At 48.5% G+C, this 22,305-nt stretch overlaps 1 protein-coding gene across 1 annotated transcript in view; it reads left to right on the forward strand.

Annotated features, from left to right (window-relative positions):
- LOC121871665 (lysine-rich arabinogalactan protein 19-like) overlaps positions 1-5,970 on the forward strand; it is a 12,382-nt gene extending 6,412 nt beyond the window's left edge. The window contains exon 2 of the mRNA XM_042374077.1: positions 5,275-5,970. Coding sequence (XP_042230011.1) covers positions 5,275-5,970 — 696 coding nt within the window. The remainder of the gene's footprint in view (positions 1-5,274) is intronic.
- Positions 5,971-22,305: the final 16,335 nt, after the last annotated feature.

A 22,305-nucleotide genomic window follows, 5' to 3' on the forward strand; every position in this document is an offset into this window, starting at 1 on the left:
GTGGTGGTGTTGTCTGGTGTTGTTTTGTGTAGTGGTGTTGTCTGGTGTTGTTTGTGTGGTGGTGTTGTCTGGTGTTGTTTGTGTGGTGGTGTTGACTGGTGTTGTTTGTGTGGTGGTGTTGTCTGGTGTTGTTTGTGTGGTGGTGTTGTCTGGTGTTGTTTGTGTAGTGGTGTTGTCTGGTGTTGTTTGTGTGGTGGTGTTGACTGGTGTTGTTTGTGTGGTGGTGTTCTCTGGTGTTGCTTTGTGTGGTGGTGTTGTCTGGTGTTGTTTGTGTAGTGGTGTTGTCTGGTGTTGTTGTTTGTGTGGTGGTGTTGTCTGGTGTTGTTTGTGGTGGTGTTTGTGTGGTGTTGTTTGTGTGGTGGTGTTGTCTGGTGTTGTTTGTGTGGTGGTGTTGTCTGGTGTTGTTTGTGTGGTGGTGTTGACTGGTGTTGTTTGTGTAGTGGTGTTGTCTGGTGTTGTTTGTGTGGTGGTGTTGACTGGTGTTGTTTGTGTGGTGGTGTTGTCTGGTGTTGTTTGTGTGGTGGTGTTGTCTGGTGTTGTTTGTGTGGTGGTGTTGTCTGGTGTTGTTTGTGTAGTGGTGTTGTCTGGTGTTGTTTGTGTGGTGTGTTGTCTGGTGTTGTTTGTTTAGTGGTGTTGTCTGGTGTTGTTTGTGTAGTGGTGTTGTCTGGTGTTGTTTGTGTAGTGGTGTTGTCTGGTGTTGTTTGTGTAGTGGTGTTGTCTGGTGTTGTTTGTGTGGTGGTGTCTGGTGTTGTTTGTGTGGTGGTGTTTGTGTGGTGTTGTTTGTGTGGTGGTGTTGTCTGGTGTTGTTTGTGTAGTGGTGTTGTCTGGTGTTGTTGTTTGTGTAGTGGTGTTGTCTAGTGTTGTTTGTGTGGTGGTGGTGTTGTCTGGTGTTGTTTGTGTGGTGGTGGTGTTGTCTGGTGTTGTTTGTGTGGTGGTGTTGTCTGGTGTTGTTTGTGTGGTGGTGTTGTTTGTGTGGTGGTGTTGTCTGGTGTTGTTTGTGTGGTGTTGGTGTTTGTGTGGTGTTGTTTGTGTGGTGGTGTTGTCTGGTGTTGTTTGTGTGGTGGTGTTGTCTGGTGTTGTTTGTGTGGTGGTGTTGTCTGGTGTTGTTTGTGTGGTGGTGTTGTCGTGGTGTTGTTTGTGTGGTGGTGTTTGTGTGGTGTTGTTTGTGTGGTGGTGTTGTCTGGTGTTGTTTGTGTGGTGGTGTTGTCTGGTGTTGTTTGTGTGGTGGTGTTGACTGGTGTTGTTTGTGTGGTGGTGTTGTCTGGTGTTGTTTGTGTGGTGGTGTTTGTGTGGTGTTGTTTGTGTGGTGGTGTTGTCTGGTGTTGTTTGTGTGGTGGTGTTGTCTGGTGTTGTTTGTGTGGTGTTGTCTGGTGTTGTTTGTGTGGTGGTGTTGTCTGGTGTTGTTTGTGTGGTGGTGTTGTCTGGTGTTGTTTGTGTGGTGGTGTTGTCTGGTGTTGTTTGTGTGGTGGTGTTGTTGTTTGTGTGGTGGTGTTGTGGTGGTGGTGTTGTCTGGTGTTGTTTGTGTGGTGGTGTTGTCTGGTGTTGTTTGTGTGGTGGTGTTTGTGTGGTGTTGTTTGTGTGGTGGTGTTGTCTGGTGTTGTTTGTGTGGTGGTGTTGTCTGGTGTTGTTTGTGTGGTGGTGTTGACTGGTGTTGTTTGTGTGGTGGTGTTTGTGTGGGTGTTGTTTGTGTGGTGGTGTTTTGTGTGGTGTTGTTTGTGTGGTGGTGTTGTCTGGTGTTGTTTGTGTGGTGGTGTTGTCTGGTGTTGTTTGTGTGGTGGTGTTGTTTGTGTGGTGGTGTTGTCTGTATGGTGGTGTTGTGGTGGTGGGTGTTGTCTGGTGTTGTTTGTGTGGTGTTTGTGTGGTGTTGTCTGGTTATGTTTGTGTGGTGGTGTTTGTGTGGTGTTGTTTGTTTGGTGTGGTGTTGTTTGTGTGGTGGTGTTGTTTGTGTGGTGGTGTTGTCTGGTGGTGTTTGTGTGGTGGTGTTGTCTGGTGTTGTTTGTGTAGTGGTGTTGTTTGTGTAGTGGTGTTGTTTGTGTGGTGGTGTTGTTTGTGTGGTGGTGTTGTCTCGTGTTGTTTGTGTGGTGGTGTTGTCTCGTGTTGTTTGTGTGGTGGTGTTGTCTCGTGTTGTTTGTGTGGTGGTGGTGTGGTGTGGTGGTGGTGTTGTTTGTGTGGTGGTGTTGTTTGTGTGGTGGTGTTGTTTGTGTGGTGGTGGTGTTTGTGTGGTGGTGTTGTCTGGTGTTGTTTGTGTGGTGGTGTTGTCTCGTGTTGTTTGTGTGGTGGTGTTGTCTGGTGTTGTTTGTGTGGTGGTGTTGTTTGTGTGGTGGTGTTGTCTGGTGTTTTTTGTGTGGTGGTGTTGTTTGTGTGGTGGTGTTGTTTGTGTGGTGGTGTTGCCCTATTTTTGTGTCTTACTTCAGTTAATTAAGTCAGATGTAATTAAGATTAAGAGGGTAAATTACTACTATTAAATTCCTTTAGTTAAATGAGTCTAAGTTGTAAATTAACGACAGCTGATAATTAAGTTTGATCATTCTCTCTCTCTCTCTCTCTCTCTCTCTCTCTCTCTCTCTCACTTATTTCTTTCTTCTTTTTCTCCCTTTATTCTCTTCTCTTTCTCCCTTTGCCTCCCTTCCTATTCCTCCCACTCTTCCCTCTCCCCCACCCACTTTAGTCTAGAGACCATCCCTACCTTCTCTTCCTCTCCTTTCCACTCCACCCCTCTCTCTCTCTCTGCATCTCCCTATTTCCTGCCCACTCTTACCACCTTCATCCCCACTCCCCTCGCCTCCCCCTCATCTTTTATCCCACTCCTATCTTATACCTTTTGATTTCTACCCCTTCCCCTCTCCACCACCCCTCTCCCTCTCTTCCCTTTCGTTTCCCCCTTCTCACTTTTCTCCATGCTACTTTCCCTTCACCAGGTCTCCCTCTCTCTCCCCTCTTAAGCCACCACCACCACATGAAGCCAGTGTAACGTGTGTGTGTGTGTGTGTGTGTGTGTGTGTGTGTGTGTGTGTGTGTGTGTGTGTGTGTGTGTTAACGTAGCTACTTATTGCTTGTCATAATATCCATGTGTCCAAGGTTCGTGCTCAAGGCCGGCTGGGATCGAACTGTCATGTCACGAATGTCATGACAGAGAGCGCGTGTCATTATAACGTCAGTGTTGTACTAATACGCTTTCAACTGTCTCTGAAATGCTCTCTGAATGGTCGGTTTATATGTTGAGCTCTCTGATTGGCCAATATTGAGTCAAGTTTTCTAATTGGCCAAAAGTAAGTCAGGCTCTATAATTGGTTAATAGTAAGTCAAGCTCCCTGATTGGCCGGTTTTAAGTCAAGCTTTCTGAGTGGCTGGTTAGAAGTCAAGCATTTCTGAGTGGCTGGTTAGAAGTCAAGCATTTCTGAGTGGCTGGTTAGAAGTCAGGCTCTCTGAGTGGCTGGTTATAAGTCTAGCTCTCTGATTGGCCTAAATCTAATTTTGTCTAATTTAAAATCATTGTTACGAGTTCGCTCCTGGTTGGATAGTTTGAGTACCTTTGTAATGTCACCTTTGTTTAGCCCTGCCTTCCACTTATACACCTCTATCAGGTCGCCCCTCGCTCTACGTCTCTCGAGGGAGTGCAAATTAAGATGCTTTAACCTGTCTCTGTACTCAAGGTTCCTAATGCCCGGGATTAATCTTGTCATCCTTCTCTGAATTCTGTCAAGGGATTCTATATCCATTCTGTAATACGGTGATCAGAACTGAACAGCGTAATCCAAGTAAGGTCTCACAAGTGCAAGATATAGTTTTAGGATGACCTCGCTAGTCTTATAACTAAAACTCCTCTGTATGAACCCAAGTACTTTATTAGCCTTGTTTCGAACAAATACACATTGTTGTCTTAGTTTAAGATTCCTACTTATCATTACTCCTAAATCTTTCTCACAGTCGGATTTCTCTATAACAACGTTGTTCATCTGGTATCTAGTTTCCCTGTTTACATCTCCTAGACTAAGTACTTTACATTTGTCCATATTGAATTTCATCTGCCATTTTTCAGACCATTCGAAATTTCTTTTTAGATCTCCCTGTAGTTTTGCCGAGTCCTCGTCAGATTTAATTACACGTCCTATTTTAGTGTCGTCACCAAATTTACTTAAGTTGCTGTCTACGCCGATATCTATGTCGTTTATGTATACGATAAATAATAATGGTCCAAGTACCGAGCATTGGGGTACTCCACTAGTGACGTTACCCCCAATGGGAGTGCTGCTAATGCTTACTCGCTGTTTCCTGTCCTGTAACCATTTTAGAATGACTCCTCCAATTCCATGAGCCTCCACTTTTCTTATTAGTCTTTCATGGGGGACTCTGTCGAAGGCTTTGCTAAAGTCGAAGTTAACGACATCATAATCGTGTCCGTCATCCACTGATTCGAAAACTGATGAAAAGAATGTTAATAGATTAGTCAGACAAGAACGTCCACTTGTGAAGCCATGTTGGGAATCATTGATCAACTTGTGCTTCTCCAGGTAATTTCGAATAGAGTTTGAAATGATTGCTTCCAGTAATTTGCCTACTATTGATGTTAGACTGATTGGGCGGTAGTTAGAGGATAGTGATCTATCCCCCTTCTTGAAAATCGGTATTACATTCGCTATCCTCCAGGATTCTGGTACTACACCTGTTTTTAATGACATGTTAAACAACTTTGCTAAGGGCATACTAAGCTCTTCCTTCCATTCCTTTAATACTCTGGCAAATATCTCATCGGGACCAGGTGACTTATTAGGCTTCAGTTCGTCTATTTGCTTACTAACATCATTACTAGTCACTACTATCTCGCTTAATTTATTTTCTTCACTATCTCTGTATAGAGTCGGTGCCTCGGGTATCATGTTTAAATTCTCGGTGATGAAAACTGTTGAAAAATATTTATTCCGATTATTGCTTATTTCTCCGTCGTTATCAGTTAGCTCGCCGGTATCTTACTGTATTGGTCCAATCTTGTCTCGTGTTTTAGTTTGATACATTTGATAGAATCCCTTGGGGTTTGTCCTCGCCTCCCTTGTTACCTTCAGTTCATTATTCCTCTTTGCTTTTCTTATCACGGTCTTAACCCTCCCGGCCAATACCTTATAATGATCTCGGAGCCTATCGTGTGAGGTGAGAGGTGGAGGAGAGGTCAGTGAGAGGTGGAGGAGAGGTCAGTGAGAGGCAAGGTGAGAGAGGTAAACGTGTTAGGATCGTGTTGCTGGAGTCAGGTGAAGCAGCATGGAAACCTGACTCCTGCAGCCAGCCGCCCACAGCCGCCACAACCACCAGCCGCCCACAGCCGCCAGCCAACCGCCAGCCGTCCACAACCGCCAGCCGCCCACAGCCGCCATTGCCACCCACAGCCGCCAGCCGCTCACAACTGCCAGGCTGCCCACAGCCGCCAGCCACCCACAGCCCAGCTGCCCACAGCCGCCATTACCGCCCACCCACAACCGCCAGTGCCGCCCACAGCCGCCAGCCGCCCACAGCCACCGCCGCCCACAGCCGCCACCGCCCACACAGCCGCCACTACCACCCACAGCCGCCACCGCCCACAGCCGCCACTCTTCACACACCAACAGCCGCCACTGCCCACAGCCGCCACTACCACCACAGCCGCCACCGCCCACAGCCGCCACTACCACCAAACAGCCGCCACTCGCCCACAGCCGCCACTTACCACCCACAACCGCCACCGCCCACAGCCACCACTACCACCAACAGCCGCCACCGCCCACAGCCGCCACGCCGACAGCCGCCACTACCACCCACAGCCGCCACTACCACCCACAGCCACCATCGCCCACGGCCACCACTACCGCCCACAGCCACCTCCGCTTATACCCAACCGCTACAGCCGTCACGGCCGCCAACCGCCGCCTCCTACACCAGGCACTGTCTGTAGCCAACCACAAACCACACTCGTACGCCCGCTCGTCCAGACAAACTACTTAATAAGGTCTCTCAATACTACCATCTAACACTCCAATAGTAATAATAATAATAATAATGCCAACAACAACAACAACATGGTTATAATAATGCTTGATATATTTCTTTCTGTTTTATCCTATCAAAGCAAAATCTACATGACACTTCACCCACACGCACCTTCACTCGCCGTCACGCACCTTCACCCACCCTCTAGGAATATTAAGTATTTGGTGTATTCGTGGCACTTCCTGGCACCCGTGATTACCGTCGACACGCACCTCTAGTGTCACCCTCTGGTACCTGTAACACGTATTATGTTTGGGTTTGGTGTGTCGATTTTAACTTACTTATCGCAGAAGATATTAACCGTAGCACCTCATGTTGTTCTCCTTGTTTTCATAATGACTTTCAGCTTTCCTAACCTAACCTAAGGCCTCCCTCTCTGGTTAACCACTACAGCTCTGGTCACTCTATATCCCCTTTATATCACTGAGGGGTTCGTATGGACACACACACACACACACACACACACACACACACACCATGAAGAAACGTAACCTAACTCCATTCCTTTAACTTAATCCACCAAACTCTAACCTAAACCTAACCTAAGGCCATGAGTTGTGTTTAAACATGGACCGTATAAACACATTAATACATCAGACAGACGAGAAACATTATCCTTTAACCAGAATAAACTCACTAAATGGGGTTGCTCTGTAAGGGTAATACACAGTAGCAGTCATGTTGGTCCACTAACTGATGCAGTATCTATTCTGACCCCATAATCTGTTGTCCTTCCGTCCACACACAAATCCCTGTCAATATTACATTACCACATTCTGAGAGAGTACTGTGTCATAATTCACATCAGCAGCAAAACGGGGTTTATTTGTGTGGTACTTATGCAAAGAAAGATCAATCACAGTGTAACTAAATCTAATATAGTTTGTAATCATATTGGTAGACCACTGAGCAAATCACCAGGCCAGAACACCAACTTAGCTGACTGTCAGTTCTATACTGACCCACACGTTCAGCCGTCATACATAGTTTTGTACCGGCATGCAACACACAATCATCACCTAACATCAGTCTGCAACACACAATCATCACCTAACATCAGTCTGCAACACACAATCATCACCTAACATCAGTCTGCAACACACAATCATCCCCTAACATCAGTCTGCAACACACAATTATCAACCTAACATCAGTCTGCAACACACACACTCATCAAACTGGTCTGCAACACACAATCATCAACCTAACATCAGTCTGCAAACACACCATCAAATCTAACATCAGTCTGCAACACACAATCATCCCTCAACAACATCAGTCTGCAACACACACTCCATCAACCTAACATCGTCTGCAACACACAATCATCACCTAACATCAGTCTGCAACACACAACCATCAACCTAACATCAGTCTGCAACACACACTCATCAACCTAACATCAGTCTGCAACACACAATCATCAACCTAACATCAGTCTGCAACACACAATCATCCCCAAACATCAGTCTGCAACACACACTCATCAACCTAACATCAGTCTGCAACACACAATCATCCCCTAACATCAGTCTGCAACACACACTCATCAACCTAACATCAGTCTGCAACACACAATCATCACCTAACATCAGTCTGCAACACACAATCATCCCCTAACATCAGTCTGCAACACACAATCATCCCCTATCATCAGTCTGCAACACACAATCATCAACCTAACATCAGTCTGCAACACACACTACATAAAGCATCGGGGACACACACACACACACACGAGTTGAAAGCTAATTTCGATGGACACGACATTTAATAAACCACAGTAACTAATACCGCTATTCTTTGCCGGTTATTTACTCTACTTGTTGCTTGTTGTAACATTTTAGGTTAGGTTAGTGTTAGTGTTTGGTTAGGTTAGGTTAATCTTCAAGTGATTCGTATAAGTGAAAAAATGGGAAAAAAGAATAATTCAGGGCACAGTACCGAAGGCGATCAGCTGCAGGACATTTTTTTTTGCCACTTACAGCGGCTAGTTTATTGTGCACCCCATACTCATCCTGTGAGCGGTAGCATAAAAGGATTACAGAGTTGAGTTTACAAAGGGCCTGTATAACTAACCCCCGTGGTCAGGATATTATGGCATTGAATGTTACAGAGTGTTTTAAATAAATTCTTTGTTTAGTTCTATACATAAAGGGTAACTTATTCACAACTGCGTGAGTACAGGCGTGTGTGGCCATATGTCTGGCCACACACTTTACATTTAGTTTTGTTTACATCTGCTTGAGGAACATACTGCCAGAGGTACTTATATCCTAACCTTAGTCTAGCGGTTACAACATCTTGTAATCTAGTGATCTTGTTACTTGCTCCATATACATGTTTCACTTGATACATCTCATCATGGTAAAGTATGGATCGACTAGTGCCTGTTTGCACTTGTCTTCTGGCGTCAAATCCATCAAAAAGTTCCTTCCTAATTACAGTTTGAAGGGTTCTTTTTGACAGATCCAGATGTAGTCAACGGTGTCTCTGTTAGACGCGAGTTTGGCGAGGGCATCAACTCTGTCATGTTCTGTGAGGCCTCTGTGAGAGGAGATCCACAACAGTTTGATCTTGACACCCCGGTCAACAAGGTAAGCATGCTTGTGTTTGGCTTCAGAGACAAGTGCTTGACAACTTGAGTCGAGGGTACCAAGGGCAAGTAGTGAGGATAGAGAGTCGGTGATGATGAGACTGTCAGTAACAGTGGTTTCAACATACTTAATGGCTGTGAGTATGGCAACTAATTCAGTTTGTAGAGTGGATGCCCAGTTGTTAATTCTGACTCCTTTTTCATTTGTGTTACCGTCAGGTTAAGTCACAACAATAGCACTTCCATCCCTCCCACAGGCGGTGTTAAGAGTAGTGTAGATGGTCTGTGTGATGTTATCATCAGTCTGTAGAGTGTGTATGTGTTCAAGAGCTCTCAATTTGGCAGTGTGTTGGAGATAAATGCTTTGTATAATTAATTTTTTAGGCGGATACGTCGGTATTGTGATATCGAAGGGAACTGTCCGCCAGGGTGGCAGGAAGCGCTGTTGTGTCTCAACTTTGTACAGGTGGTCTAGGCCAAACATCTTCATATGTGTAGCTGTAGTTTGGATCCATTTAGACTCAGTAGTCCCATGGTTCATACATTCTTGTAATTTTAAGGAAACAATGTTATCAGGATCACCACGCAGAAGCCTCAGGGCTATCATGAGGTTGACTTCAATTATTCTATCTTTAACACTGGGTATACCCAGTTCTTTCCTCATATTAAGTACTTTAGTGCTCATGGGACATCCTAGGATAATTCTGATGGCTTTATTTTGCATTTTCTCGAGCTTGTCAACGCCTTTCCCGCCACGAAGGACCAGGGCTGGTGCGTGGTAAATTACCAGCTGGAGCAAGAAGAGGAGGAGGAGGAGGAGGAGGGGAGGAAGAGTAGAAGAGGAGTAAGGGGAGGAAGAGGAGAAGGAAGACCTGGCCACGCGTCGCCCTAACCTCAGACGTTCCAGGCACACACGTTGACACTTGATCCTCGACAGAAGGGAGAGGATAGCGTGATGTCTTGAAGATTCACTTTCCATCTCGTGGTGTACAGAGAGAGAGAGAGAGAGAGAGAGAGAGAGAGAGAGAGAGAGAGAGAGAGAGAGAGAGAGATCAAATGTCATCTATCATACAGTATTAAACGTATAACATTAAGTGTATCTGCTCATAATCAAATCCACTCTCTCTCTCTCTCTCTCTCTCTCTCCAGTGTATAGATCTATCCCCTAACTCCACCTTAACACAGATCTTCAAAATCACTCGTACACAAACCTTTTTACCCACACCTCCTCCTCCTCCTCCTCGGTAGAAACACACGCTCAACATCCCGCTTACCTGGACACACCTTCCTCCCTCTGACTCGCCGATGTAATCAGCTTAAACTTCCTCATTACACACTCAAGTACCCACCCGTGTGCCCCGCTGCCCACCATACCACCTATTGGTACCCCCTCTCTTTGGTATCACCTCTACCCTGGTATCATGACAGGATCACCACGGGCAAGGAGGCGGCGCTAAGATCCGTGTGACCTGTCCCTGATATCAGACACGGAGGGAGGGGGGAGGGAAGAAGGAGAGGAAGAGGAGGGGGTGAAAAGAGAGGATTCCACAAGAAAAAGGTGTACTGCTAGACAACACCTGTAGTGCCAGACAACACCTGTAGTGCCAGACAACAGCTGTAGTGCCAGGTAAGGAGATCTCTGCCTCACTCCTACGACTTCTTAGATAATCTCCAAGATGTTATGCCTCACCCCCTCTCTCACTCCTACACTCACTCTCTCACTTCCACACTCACTCTCTCTCACTCTGTCCATCAAAACTAAATCTTTCTCACCTACGCTAGATTTAAGTGTGTGTGTGTGTGTGTGTGTGTGTGTGTGTGTGTGTGTGTGTGTGTGTGTGTGTGTGATCACCTATGCACGGCGCTATAGGGGTTATAGTAAGGTATAGTCTGTCTGTCTGTCTGTCTGTCTGTCTCGGCAGGTTTGATCAACTCATAGTAAGATCCACACTATAAACTTTTGGGAGAAACTGCACCAAACTATTCCAAGAGTTGTCATGGTAACATCGGGTTTTTCATGCACTAAAGAAAACGATGATATTAGACATTATTCACCGGTAACTATATTAATTTACTATATCAGCGTCACTGGTTCGATATTAACCCTCTCAGGATATTTATTTATAGGAAAGAGTGTGTTGTTATTGTTGGTAGAGTTGTTTTTACTGTTCTTGTTGTTGTTAATTGGTATTGCTGTTTCTTCTTCTTAGTAGTAATAGTAGTAGTAGTAGTAGTAGTAGTAGTAGCAAGACCTTGAACACATCCAACGAAGCCCGTGTGTATGAATGCTCGAGGATTCTGGACGCGGAGACAGCGAGCCTTCTTTAATATCAGGATATTCGACCCCCTGGCCGCATGTCACCGTAACCTGTCTCTCGATGCTGCACACAGGATGAACGAGAACAAGAACAGGGCGTAAACCAAGAAAATTCAGATGTGGACCGTTTCATTACCTAAAGATATCAGTTTATTTTGTAAGATATCATCCCATTTCATTACGATATCGTTTCATTCCTTAAAGGTATTGGTTTCATATCATAAATATCAGTTTCATTTCGTAAGGTATCAAGCGGACTATTGTACTCGTCATTTATCCTGACGAGTACAATGCTGAACTCAAGGAGACAACAATTGTGCTGAAGAAGATAAGAGTACAATTATCGTACTCAAGTAAACAATTATTGTACTCGAGGCTCGTAGTGAGGTTATGATGTCTCGAAGAACAGCCATCATTCTCAGAGAACAGTAACTTAAACTTCAGGTGGCTATATACAGGGCACACAGGAGCCAGTTATAATGATTAGGTTAGGTTAGGTTTATTTGGACTGGCGCCCGTTTAACCTACAAGCATCCAGGTCACCGTAAGTGAGAGGGTTCTGTACTGACCTGTTCGGTGTTATGGTGGTGGAGGACCTTGCTGCTGCCGCTGTTATTGGTGGAGGAAGTTCTCTGACGAGCTTCCGGTTGGTCGAAACTGGTGTTCTCCATCCCCAGCAGCTGTTTCTTGTCTTCATCCATGACTCCCAGGACTCATACACTCACACTCACACACACACTCGTAGAAACGCACTTACTTGCACTTAAAAACACTATGACACACACTGTCGTATACAGGGACAACAATTCCCATATATGTCTTGTGTGTAATCCTCGTCTGTGTTTAAATGCTGACGATGGTGAATATAATTATGAATACTCGTGGAGTAAATCCGCTAACCTTGGGCAGAATTAGATATAAAAACAGTTCTTGATATATTTCCTTTCCGTAAATCTTAATGTTTCTGAAGTTTTTCCACCAGACTGTCAATCACTTTTAAAGTTACTCAGCTCACACAAAGTCATCCGCGTTACTCGGGAGGGACAAAAATTTTCAGTAAATTTCAATCAATATTATGTTAGTTTAACTCTAGATGCTGGGAGGACACAGTCAGTCAGAGTCATTGTAATGATAATCTTAGGTCCTTGTCATACACATCTGTACTCGTCGTTACATGACTCGTGAGATCGGTGGTGACAGAGGCATCAGATTGGCTTTGGGTTCTTGATGTTTATATTGCCTAAACAGCCAGTCATGTGCCTCTCACTAGACGTCTCAGCAGCTGTTAATCTCAGTATGTAGCCACTGAGGAAATACTAGAAACGTCAACTTGATGTCACGTCATATAACATCTCCCTCACACATCTCCTTCCTCATAACTTTTTTGAAATGTCGGGTCGGACGATTGAAACGTTGACGTCTTCTTCTTACATCCAGAGAACTTTGGAATCCAGAACAACAAAATTTCGGCTTTTAGAAAACTTCAAAAAAATCTTTAAATTCACCTGGTTTATTTTAGGTCTTCTCTTTCATTTAAGGAAAACTTAAAATTCACAACATTCAAAATTTTTCAAGTCGGAAATCGTTTACAATCCACTAGTATTTGCCGTTTCTTTTGATACACTTAAGTCGTTATTGTTTTCTAGATCAAATCAATATAAAGTTCTCCAGTTGTGTCTAGTAAGAGTCAAATGAGGGACAGAAGAAGTGTGTGATGTGTAGGGCGTGTCGTTCCTGATGGAGATGGTCCCCCTCAGGCCAGTTTCTCCTTCAGCACCGAATGTCTGTAGCCGTCGAGGAGGAGCTGGAGGAACAGAGCTTGCTGACGTGACGAGTGTGTAGAATCGTCTCGTGCCTCCCTCCCTCCCCCAACAGTCAGCTGACCCACCGCTCACCGTCTCCTCAACCAGTCACCTCACTCACTCATCATCACACTCTTGCACCTTCCTCAGCGCCTTACCTCACTTCTTCACTCACACCTCTCCATCCTCTCTCAGCACTTCCTGGCGCCATTTAATAACACTGAACTAACGTGTAAACTTTGACCTTTGACCCCCGACCTAGCGTGTAAACTTTGACCTTGACCTCTGTGGTTCACCGTCGATTTAGTTAACACCGCCTAAAATAACTAACAAATTTATATAAAAACATTCTGGTGAACAGGATATAACAAAGAGAAACTGTTCCATGTGTTCTAGTGTTCATTCAAAGTTCACAGATCTCCTTTACGTGAACACTTTCTTTATGTCACCTGGTGATTAAACACTCTAACGCTACCAAGGGGGATAGGGTAAGGTCAGGTCAATTAAGTCCGGTTAGGTCAGGTCAGGTTAAGTCAGGTTAGTTATTGTGTGTAATCATTAAGGAAATACTGTAACCTAATTACCAGGTGATGCTTAAAAATTGTGATGGCTCAGGAAGGAGTCTGACTAGTAGTGATGTCCATGTTTAGTGTTTGGGTGTGAGAGGGAGGGGTCAGGGTGAGAGGGAAGTCAGGTGTGAGAGGGAGGGTCAGGGTGTGAGAGGGGAGGTCAGGTGAGAGAGGGGAGGTCAGGTGTGTGAGAGGAGAAGGCTCGGGTGTGGGGAGAGGGGGGCTGGGGTGAGAGGGGGTCAGGTGTGAGAGGGAGGGGGTCAGGTGTGAGAGGGGGGTGGGGTGTGAGAGGGGGGGTCAGGGGTGTGAGAGGGGAGGTCAGGTGTGAGAGGGAGGTCAGGGGAGAGGGAGGGGCTGGGGTGTGTAGAGGGGGAGGTCAGGTGAGGGGAGGGGTGTGAGAGTGAGGGGTCAGGTGTGAGAGGGAGGGTCAGGTAGAGAGGGGAGGTCAGGGTGAGAGGAGGGTCAGGTGTGAGAGGGGAGGTCAGGTGAGAGGGGAGGGGTCAGGTGAGAGAGGGGAGGTCAGGTGTGAGAGGGAGGGTCAGGTGAGAGGGAGGGTCAGGTGTGAGAGAGGGAGGCTGGGGGGTGTGAGAGGGAGGGGCAGGGGTGAGAGGGAGGTCTGGGGAGAGGAGGTCAGGGGGAGAGGGAGGAGGGGAGAGGGGAGGTGTGAAGGAGGGTCGGGGAGAGGGAGGGGTCAGGTGAGAAGAGAGGGAGGGTCAGGTGTGAGAGGGGAGGTCAGGTGTGATAGGAGGGTCACACGTGAGAGGGGAGGTCAGATGTGAGAGGGTAGGTCACACGTGAGAGGGAAGGTCACATGTGAGAGGGAAGGTTTGTGAGAGGGAAGGTTGGTGAGAGGAGGTCAGGTGCGAGAGGGGAGTTCAGGTGTGAGAGGAGGCGTGAGAGGGGAGGTCAGGTGAGAGGAGGTCACATGTGAAAGGGAAGGGTCAGAAGCAAGAGTGGGGGCGGGTTTTTGGTTACCTCGGTTCTCGTCTTGGTAACTAAACCCGGGGGACTCAACCAGCTACCCTACACCCAAGCCTCGTGAGGACGGTGTAGGCCCCACACACACACACACACACACACACACACACACACACACACACACACACACACACACACACACACACACACCTCAGATTTGAATGCAATAAAACTTATATATTTTTTTTCTATTCATGCCCACTGACATCCCCCCTATGACACCCACTTCACTATGATGTCTTCCTATCTATTTTATTATAGCTACTGCCAGACGATTCTCTTCAGCTTCCATCTTCTAGTCAAGGGGTTAAACAAAACTTCGCTGTCTGTACAAGATGTAGATTCAAATATATCCTTAATCCATTTGCTCATAAATGCAACACCTTATTTGGACCATGAATTCATCCCCATCTTATCCTATTGTTACTATAGTATTTTCATCTGGCTAATGCTAGACAATTACACTCAGCTGACGAAAGCCCCAATTTAAAAGCGTTACTCCTCACCTCTAGTTCTCCTTTCTACTCACAGAAAAACACCTACCTGACACACCCTCGCTTCTTTCTCCAATGCTTCGAATTCACACATCAGAGTTCAGACCTTTGGGAAAGAGAGCCTTGGCAAGACTTAGTGGTAAACGCAGTAGTGGAGCCAACTGGTACATCTAGGATTCAGCTTTTAAGGTGAAATTGAATTTTTCGAGCTCCTTCTAAAGTTGTTTTGAGGGTAGTTTGCCGAGGATCATGGTGTAGTGTTGTGTGCCTCTATTTCGGATCACAGAAAACTTGATTAATAGGTAGTTATGTGGCTATGTTCAGTACACGGAGCCTAAGATCTTATATGCCCACAGAGGGGTGCTGAGGTAAGCCTTAGTCCATTAAATTAGTGGGGATATAGCACTCCGACATTGTATAATATATGAGTATATTCATAATTCTTATTGAGAGAAGTTATAAATGATAATGAAGAACTAAGAGTTAATTGTAAAGTAATATAAAATAAACGCTCAGCAGATGATACTGCTCTATTACAAGATAGTGAAGAGGCATTACAAAAAACTTTAACCGATTAGTGGAAAAACGGTGAAAATAAAATATGGTTTAAGAATTGGAAATAAATCTTAAATAAAAATTATGGTTGGCAACAGGGAAGTTAAACAAGTAAATATGTATTTGTATTGAGGAAGTAACATTAACTGTGATGGTAGAAGAACAAAAGAAATAAATAAAAATAGACAAGAAACAACATTTATAATCATAAAAACACGAATGAAAGGACATTAACTATTCGAGAAAAATGCATCTGAAAGGTACAGGACTGATGTATGGGTGAGAAGTGGACATTGAGCAGACACCAGACAGAGAAAGGAGGTGTTATAGACGAATGTTAACAATAAACTACACTGACAGAAAACAAAGAAGTACTAAGATTATCAAAATTCTCAAAGAAAATACTTGAAAAGAAAAAAAGACAAATGAGATACTTTTAATATATATTAATGATGAAGGAACAATAACGGAAATATTAATGGGTTGGCGTGGATGGGGGAGGGGAGGTGTAATGGGTGGGGGGAGAAGGAAATGGAGGGATCAGGGTAAATAGGAGGAAAAGCAAGGAGAATGGGGACAAGAGAGAGAGAGGAGAGGAGGAGGGAGGAGGAGGAGAGGAGGAGGAGGAAGAGGGGGGGAGGAAGAGAGAAGGTGAGGAGGTGACAGAAGCAAACAAAACATAGGTAACAAGCTGGTGAAAGGAGATGAAATGAAATACTACAATGGTGACAAACACCTGGTTTATTTCCCACACAGCTGCCATACTTAAGCGACGACACATTTGGTTGATTTCACAATATTTGGTTTAATTTCCACACCTGACGATTTGACATACCTGGTCTCAACCCACACAGCCGACCAACACATTTGTCACCATAATTGGTTACACCAACACACTTGCACATTCCACAAACTTAATAATCTGCCTGTCACTAGCAAATACTGCAGCATTTTATTCAACTCATTAAAAGGTTGTTACCAAAACCAGTCGGGGAGATGGGTAACGACACGTTCGACCAACATGAAATGAATGAAGGAAGAGATTTTGAAATTTATTTGGTAATTGACGCTTTGAGGTATTACATGCCCAGGAGGAGTGGCAGAGGTTGAGGGAAGGAGAGCAACGAGCGAGTGGTATACCCAAGTGGGAGTGGCAAGGTGAGGTTATGGCTGAGTGCAACGAGCGAGTGGTATACCTGCCACGTGTGGGTGATGGTGTGTGGTTATGGCATATGCAACAGGTGTGGAAAAAGGAGGAGGAAGGCAGGAGAGGAAGCAGGCAGGAGGAGGGAGGAGGAGGAGGAGGCAGGGAGGAGGCAGGAAGGTGTGAGGCAAGGAAGGCAGGAGGAGGCAGGAGGGAGGGAGGAGGAAGAAAGAGAGGAGGGAAAGGCAGGAAAGGCAAGGGAGGAAGGAGGGGAGGGAGGTGGAGGAGGCAGGCAGGAGGGAGGCAGAAGGGAGGGAAGCAGGGAGGGAAGGCAGGAGGAAGAGGCAGGAGGGAGGGAGGGAGGCAGGGAGAAAGGAAGGGAGGCAGGGGTGGGGAGGAGGCAGGGGAGGAGGCAGAGGCAGGAGAAACAGGAATGCAGGGGAGGGAGGCAGGAAGGGAGGCAGGAGGAAGCAGGAGGGCAGGAGAGGAGGCAGGGGAGGGAGGGGAGGAGGAAGGAAGGGGAAGGGGAGGCAGGAAGGCAGGAGGGAGGGAGGAAGGGAGGGAGGCAGACAGGAGGCAGGGAGGGAGGGAGGGAGGATGCAGAAGGAGGCAGGAAGGCAGGAGGAGGAGGAGGAGGAGTAGGAGGGGGGAGGGGGAGAGGAGGGAGGGAGGAGGCAGGAGGAGGAGGAGGGAGGAGCAGGAAGGAGGCAGGAAGCAGGAGGAAAGGAGGAGGAGGAGGGAGGAGGAAGGCAGGGAGGATGGCAGGAGGCAGGAGGGAGGAGGAGGAGGGAGGAGGCAGGCAGGAGGGAAGCAGAATGCAGGAGGAGGCAGGGAGAGGAGGCAGGCAGGAGGGAAGCAGGAGGGCAGGGAGGGAGGCAGAGAAGAAGGAAGGTAAAGGCAGGGGAGGTAAAGGGAGGAGGAGGAAGGGAGGGAGGGAGGCAGGAGGGAGGAGGAGGCAGGAGGAGGAGGAGGAGAAGCAGGGAAGGGGAGGTAGGGGAAGGCAGGGAGGAGGGAGGTAGGAGGGAGGGAGGAGGAAGGGAGGAGGGGAGGAAGGAAGGCAGGAGGAGGCAGGAAGCAGGAGGAGTGGAGAAGGAGGAGGAGGGAGGGGAGGAGGCAGGAGGCAGGAGGCAGGCAGGAGGCGGAGGAGGCAGGAGGAGGAGGCGAGGAGGGAAGGGAGGGAGAGGAGGCAGTAGGGGAGGGAGGAAGGAGGGAGGCAGGAGGAGGGAGGGAGGGAGGAGGGAGGGGGAGGGCAGGAGGACGGAGAGAGGGAGGGAGGGAGGCAGGAGGGGAGGTAGGGAGGAGGGAGGGAGGGAGGAGGAAGGAGGAGGCAGGAAGGCAGGAAGGCAGGAGGAGGAGGGGAGGGAGGAGGAGGAGAAGGAGGAGGCAGGAAGGCAGGAGGCAGGGAAGGCAGGAGGGAGGCAGAAGGCAGGAGGGAGGGAGGAGGAGGAGGCAGGAAGAGGGAGGCAGGAAGGCAGGAAGGCAGGAGGGAGGGAGGAGGGAGGCAGGAAGGCAGGAGGAGGACAGGGAGGCAGGAAGGCAGGAGGAGGAGGAGGAGGATGGAGGAAATGCAGAAGGAGGCAGGAAGGCAGGAGGAGGGGAGGAGGAGGAGGAGGAGGAGGAGGAGGAGGGAGTAAGGAGTGTGATGTTATGATGGGAGGAGGCAGGATGAGAGCAGGGAGCAAGGAGGCAGGAGGGAAGGAGGGAGGAGGAGGAGGCAGGGGAGGAGGGAGGGTGGAGGGAGGGAGGAGGGAGGAGGAGGAAGGCAGGAAGGGCAAGAGGAAGGCAGGGAGGGGCAGGAGGAGGGAGGAGGAAGGGAGGGAGGAGAAGGGGCAGGAGGAGGCAGGCAGGGAGGAGGGAGGGAGGGGAGGGGAGGGGGAGGAGGAGGAGGAGGAGGGAGGCAGGAGGAGGAGGTAGGAGGAGGAGGAAGGAGGGAGGAGGAGGAGGCAGGAGGACGGAGGAGGCAGGAGGGAGGGAAGGACAGGAGGAGGCAGGAAGGTGGGAGGCAGGCAGGGAGGGAGGAGGGGAGGGAGGGCAGGAGAAGGAGGAGGAGGGAGGATGCAGGAGGAGGCAGGAGGGGATGATGAGTGGAGGCGAATGCTGTGACATGACAGCAGGAGGGAGATGTGATGATGGATGATGATGATGCTGAAATGCTATGATAAGTGGGCCGCTGCAGCGCGATGGAAGTGAATATGAGGAGTGATGCTGGCGAGTCAGCGGAGATGGAGGAGATGATGATGGCGAACAATGTGATGGTGATGCTAAGACAGAAGGCGCGGTGGAGGAGAGGAGGAGCAATGAGCGTTATGATAGCAGGAAATAAGCAATAGCGGTGAAGGAGTGGCGTGAAGCCGCAGGGAGTGAGTGGAGTGATGATGATGCGAGCGAAGGAAGCAATATGGCGTTATGGAATATGCAGATGAATGATGATGAGGGCGGCAGGCGCAGGAGGATGGCGAAAGGCGGAGGATATATGATGATGCCGGAATGCTGCGAGCGATGTAAGGAGGATGATGCTATGATGAGCGAAATGAGCGTTATGGCGCTGCGATGAGGAGTGAGCGACAAATGCGAGGGAGGGTGAGGAGGAGGAGGAGGATGATGAGGAAGCAGGAGGGAGGCAGGAGGAGGGAGGAGAAGGATGGCAGGAAGGATTCAGGGCAGGAGGAGGGATGGAAGGAGGCAGGAAGGGAGGAGGGAGGACAAGGAAGGAGGCAGGGGAGGGAGGGAGGAGGAAGCAGGAGGCAGGAAGGCAGGAAGGCAGGAAGGAAGGCAGGGAGGAGGAGGAGGAGGTAGGAAGAAGGCAGGATGCAGGAGGAGGGGAGGAGGAGGAGGAGGAGGGAGGAGGGAGGCAGGAAGGAGGGAGGAGGAGGAGGCAGGAAGGCAGGAGGGAGGGAGGGAGGAGGGAGGAGGAGGAGGGAGGCAGGAAGGTGGAAGGAGGAGGAGGAGTGAGGAGGAAGGCAGGAAGAAGGGCAGGGAGGAGATGATGAGGATGCTACGGAATGCAATGAGCGAAATGCCATGAAATGATGATGATGCTGAGTGATGATGATGAATGATGCATGATGCTGATGAAATGCTGATGATGATGATGATGATGATAAGCGGAGAATGCCAAATGCTATGATGATGGCGATGATGATGCATGAATGCTATGATGATGATGAATGAATGCATGATGATGCTGCGAAATGCGATGATATGAGATGCATGGATGATGCCATGATGATGATGCAATGATGATGATACGGCGAATGCGTGAAATGCCATGATGATGCATGATGGATGCTGGCGAAATGCCATGATGATGCTATGATGATGGATGATGATGATGCTGGCGAATGATGCGAATGCCATGAATGCGCGAATGATGCGATGAAGGATGCTGCGGACATGCGATGATGACATGAATGCAACAATGACGATGATGATGATGCTGGCGAAATGCCATGAATGATGATGATGCGGCGATGAGCCATGAACTGCAAATGGCGAAATGCTGACATGATGCTATGAAATGATGGCGAAATGCTGGCGAAATGCTATGATGAGCGAGATGATGATACAGGCATGCTGGCGATGGAGATGGCAATGATGATGGATGATGCATGAAGCTATGAAGCTGTGAGGCAGCAGCGAATGATGCGAAAGTAATGCTGGCGAATGACCCATGGAAGGCTGGCGGATGGCGGCGAAATGGCGTGAAGCAATGAAGGCGGAGGAGGAACAAATGTTATGGCGATGTGATGATATGGAGAAATGCTGGCGATGATGGAGATGGTGAGGATGCTATGATGATGCTATGAAATGGAATGCTGGCGATGCTGGAGAATGATGCATGATGATGGCGAAATGCAAGGATGATGCTGGCGATGATGGAGGGCGCGGATGATGACGCGTGAAATGCTGGCCGATGATGCTGGCGAAATGCTATGATGATGCATGATGATGATGCTGGCGAATGCTGCGAAACGCTGGCGAAATGCCATGAATGATGCGGCGAATGCTGGCGAATGGCGATGAACGCTGGCGATATGATGGATGATGCTGGCGAATGCGAATGCTGGCGATGATGCGGCGAAATGCTATGATGATGGCGAAATGCTATGAAATGTGATGATGATGCATGGAAATGCTGCGATGATGCTATGAATGCTATGGTATGCACGGAGGATGCTATGAATGCTGGCGAAATGCTGATGATGATGCGATGGGGCGCTGGCGATGATGCTATAAATGCTGCGAAATACGATGATGCTGCGAATGCATGATGCGATGCTGGCGAAATGGCGATGCTGCTATGATGATGCTGGCGAATGCTGCGAAATGGCGATGATGCTGCGAAGGCGATGATGCCATGATGCCAAAATGCATGATGATGCGGAAATATGATGATGCATGGCGATGGCGGTACGCGACGATGATGTGCGAAATGGAATGCTGACGATGTGATGCTGGCGAAATGGCGATGATGCTGGCGAATCTGCGAATGCTATGATGATGCTGGCGGGAATGCTGGCGAATGATGAGCGCAGGATGCTGAATGCCATGATGATGCTGCCGAATGCTGGCGAACATGAATGCCATGAAATGCTATGATGATGCTGGCGAAATGGTGATGATGCGGCGAAATGCTGGCGAACGATGAGGATATGATGCTGGCGAAGATGCTGAGGATGCTGCGGTATGATGGCGGGATGGAGGCCGAGGCGAAATGCTAGGATGGGAGTGAGTGATGATGATGAAGTGATGGCGGGAGGGAAGAAGGAGGCAGAGTGGGGAGGAGCAGGAGGAGGGATGGCGAGGAAGCTAAGGGGAGGAGGAGAGAGGAGTGAGCAGGAGGAGGAAGGGAGGAGGGAGGAGGGAGGCAGGAAGGCAGGAGGCAGTGGCAGGAATGAAATGCAGGAAGCAGGAGGAGGAGGAGGAGGCAGGCAGGAAGGTGAACGCAGGAGTGAGTGATGAGGAGTGAGTGCAGGAATGGAGTGGAGTGAGGATGCTAATGCGCGATACGTGCGATGATGGAGGATGATGCGAAGACGTATGATGGAGTGGATGATGATGAGTGATGGAAGATGATACAATGCAGGCAGGGAGGAGGAGGAGGGAAAGGAATGATGGAGGGAGGGAGGAATGGAAGGAGGAGGGGAGGAGGGAGGGAGGAGGAGGGAGGAAGGAGGGAGGGAGGGAGGGAGGGAGGGAGGAGGAGGAGGCAGGAAGGCAGGGGAGGGAGGCAGGAAGGCAGGGAGGAGGCAGGAAAGCAGGAGGGAGGGAGGAGGGAGGAGGGAGGGGGAGGCAGGAGATGGAGGGAGGAGATAGGGAAGAAGGGAAGGCAGGGAGGAGGCAGGAGGAGGCAGGAAGCAAGCAGGAGAAGTGGCAGGGAGGAGGCAGAAGCAGGTGAGGAGCAAAGGAGGAGGAGGAGGAGGGAGGAGGAGGAGCAATGAAAATGCGAATGCGAAATGGAGGAATGATGTTATGAATGCTGCAGATGGAGGATGGCGAACGCCAAATAATGCCATGATGATGCTGGCTAAATGCCATGAATGCACGATGAATGCTATGATAGATGCCAAAATGATGGAGATGCTGAGGGCCGCTATGATGATGATGTGATGCATAAAATGCTGGCGAATGATGATGGCGAATGGCGATGATGCCATGGGATCGCCGAAAGATGCGAATGCCTGGCGCATGATGATGATGCATGCCATGACGCGGCGAATGCTGGCGAATGCCATGGAATGATGCCATGGCGGAATGCCATAGCGCGACGCGGCGATGATGATGCGAACATGAACGCTGGCGAAATGATATGATGACGCTATGTGCCGCGATGAT

This window comes from Homarus americanus, unplaced genomic scaffold (assembly GCF_018991925.1).
Source record: "Homarus americanus isolate GMGI-L3 unplaced genomic scaffold, GMGI_Hamer_2.0 scaffold39675, whole genome shotgun sequence".
NCBI lineage: Eukaryota > Metazoa > Arthropoda > Malacostraca > Decapoda > Nephropidae > Homarus > Homarus americanus.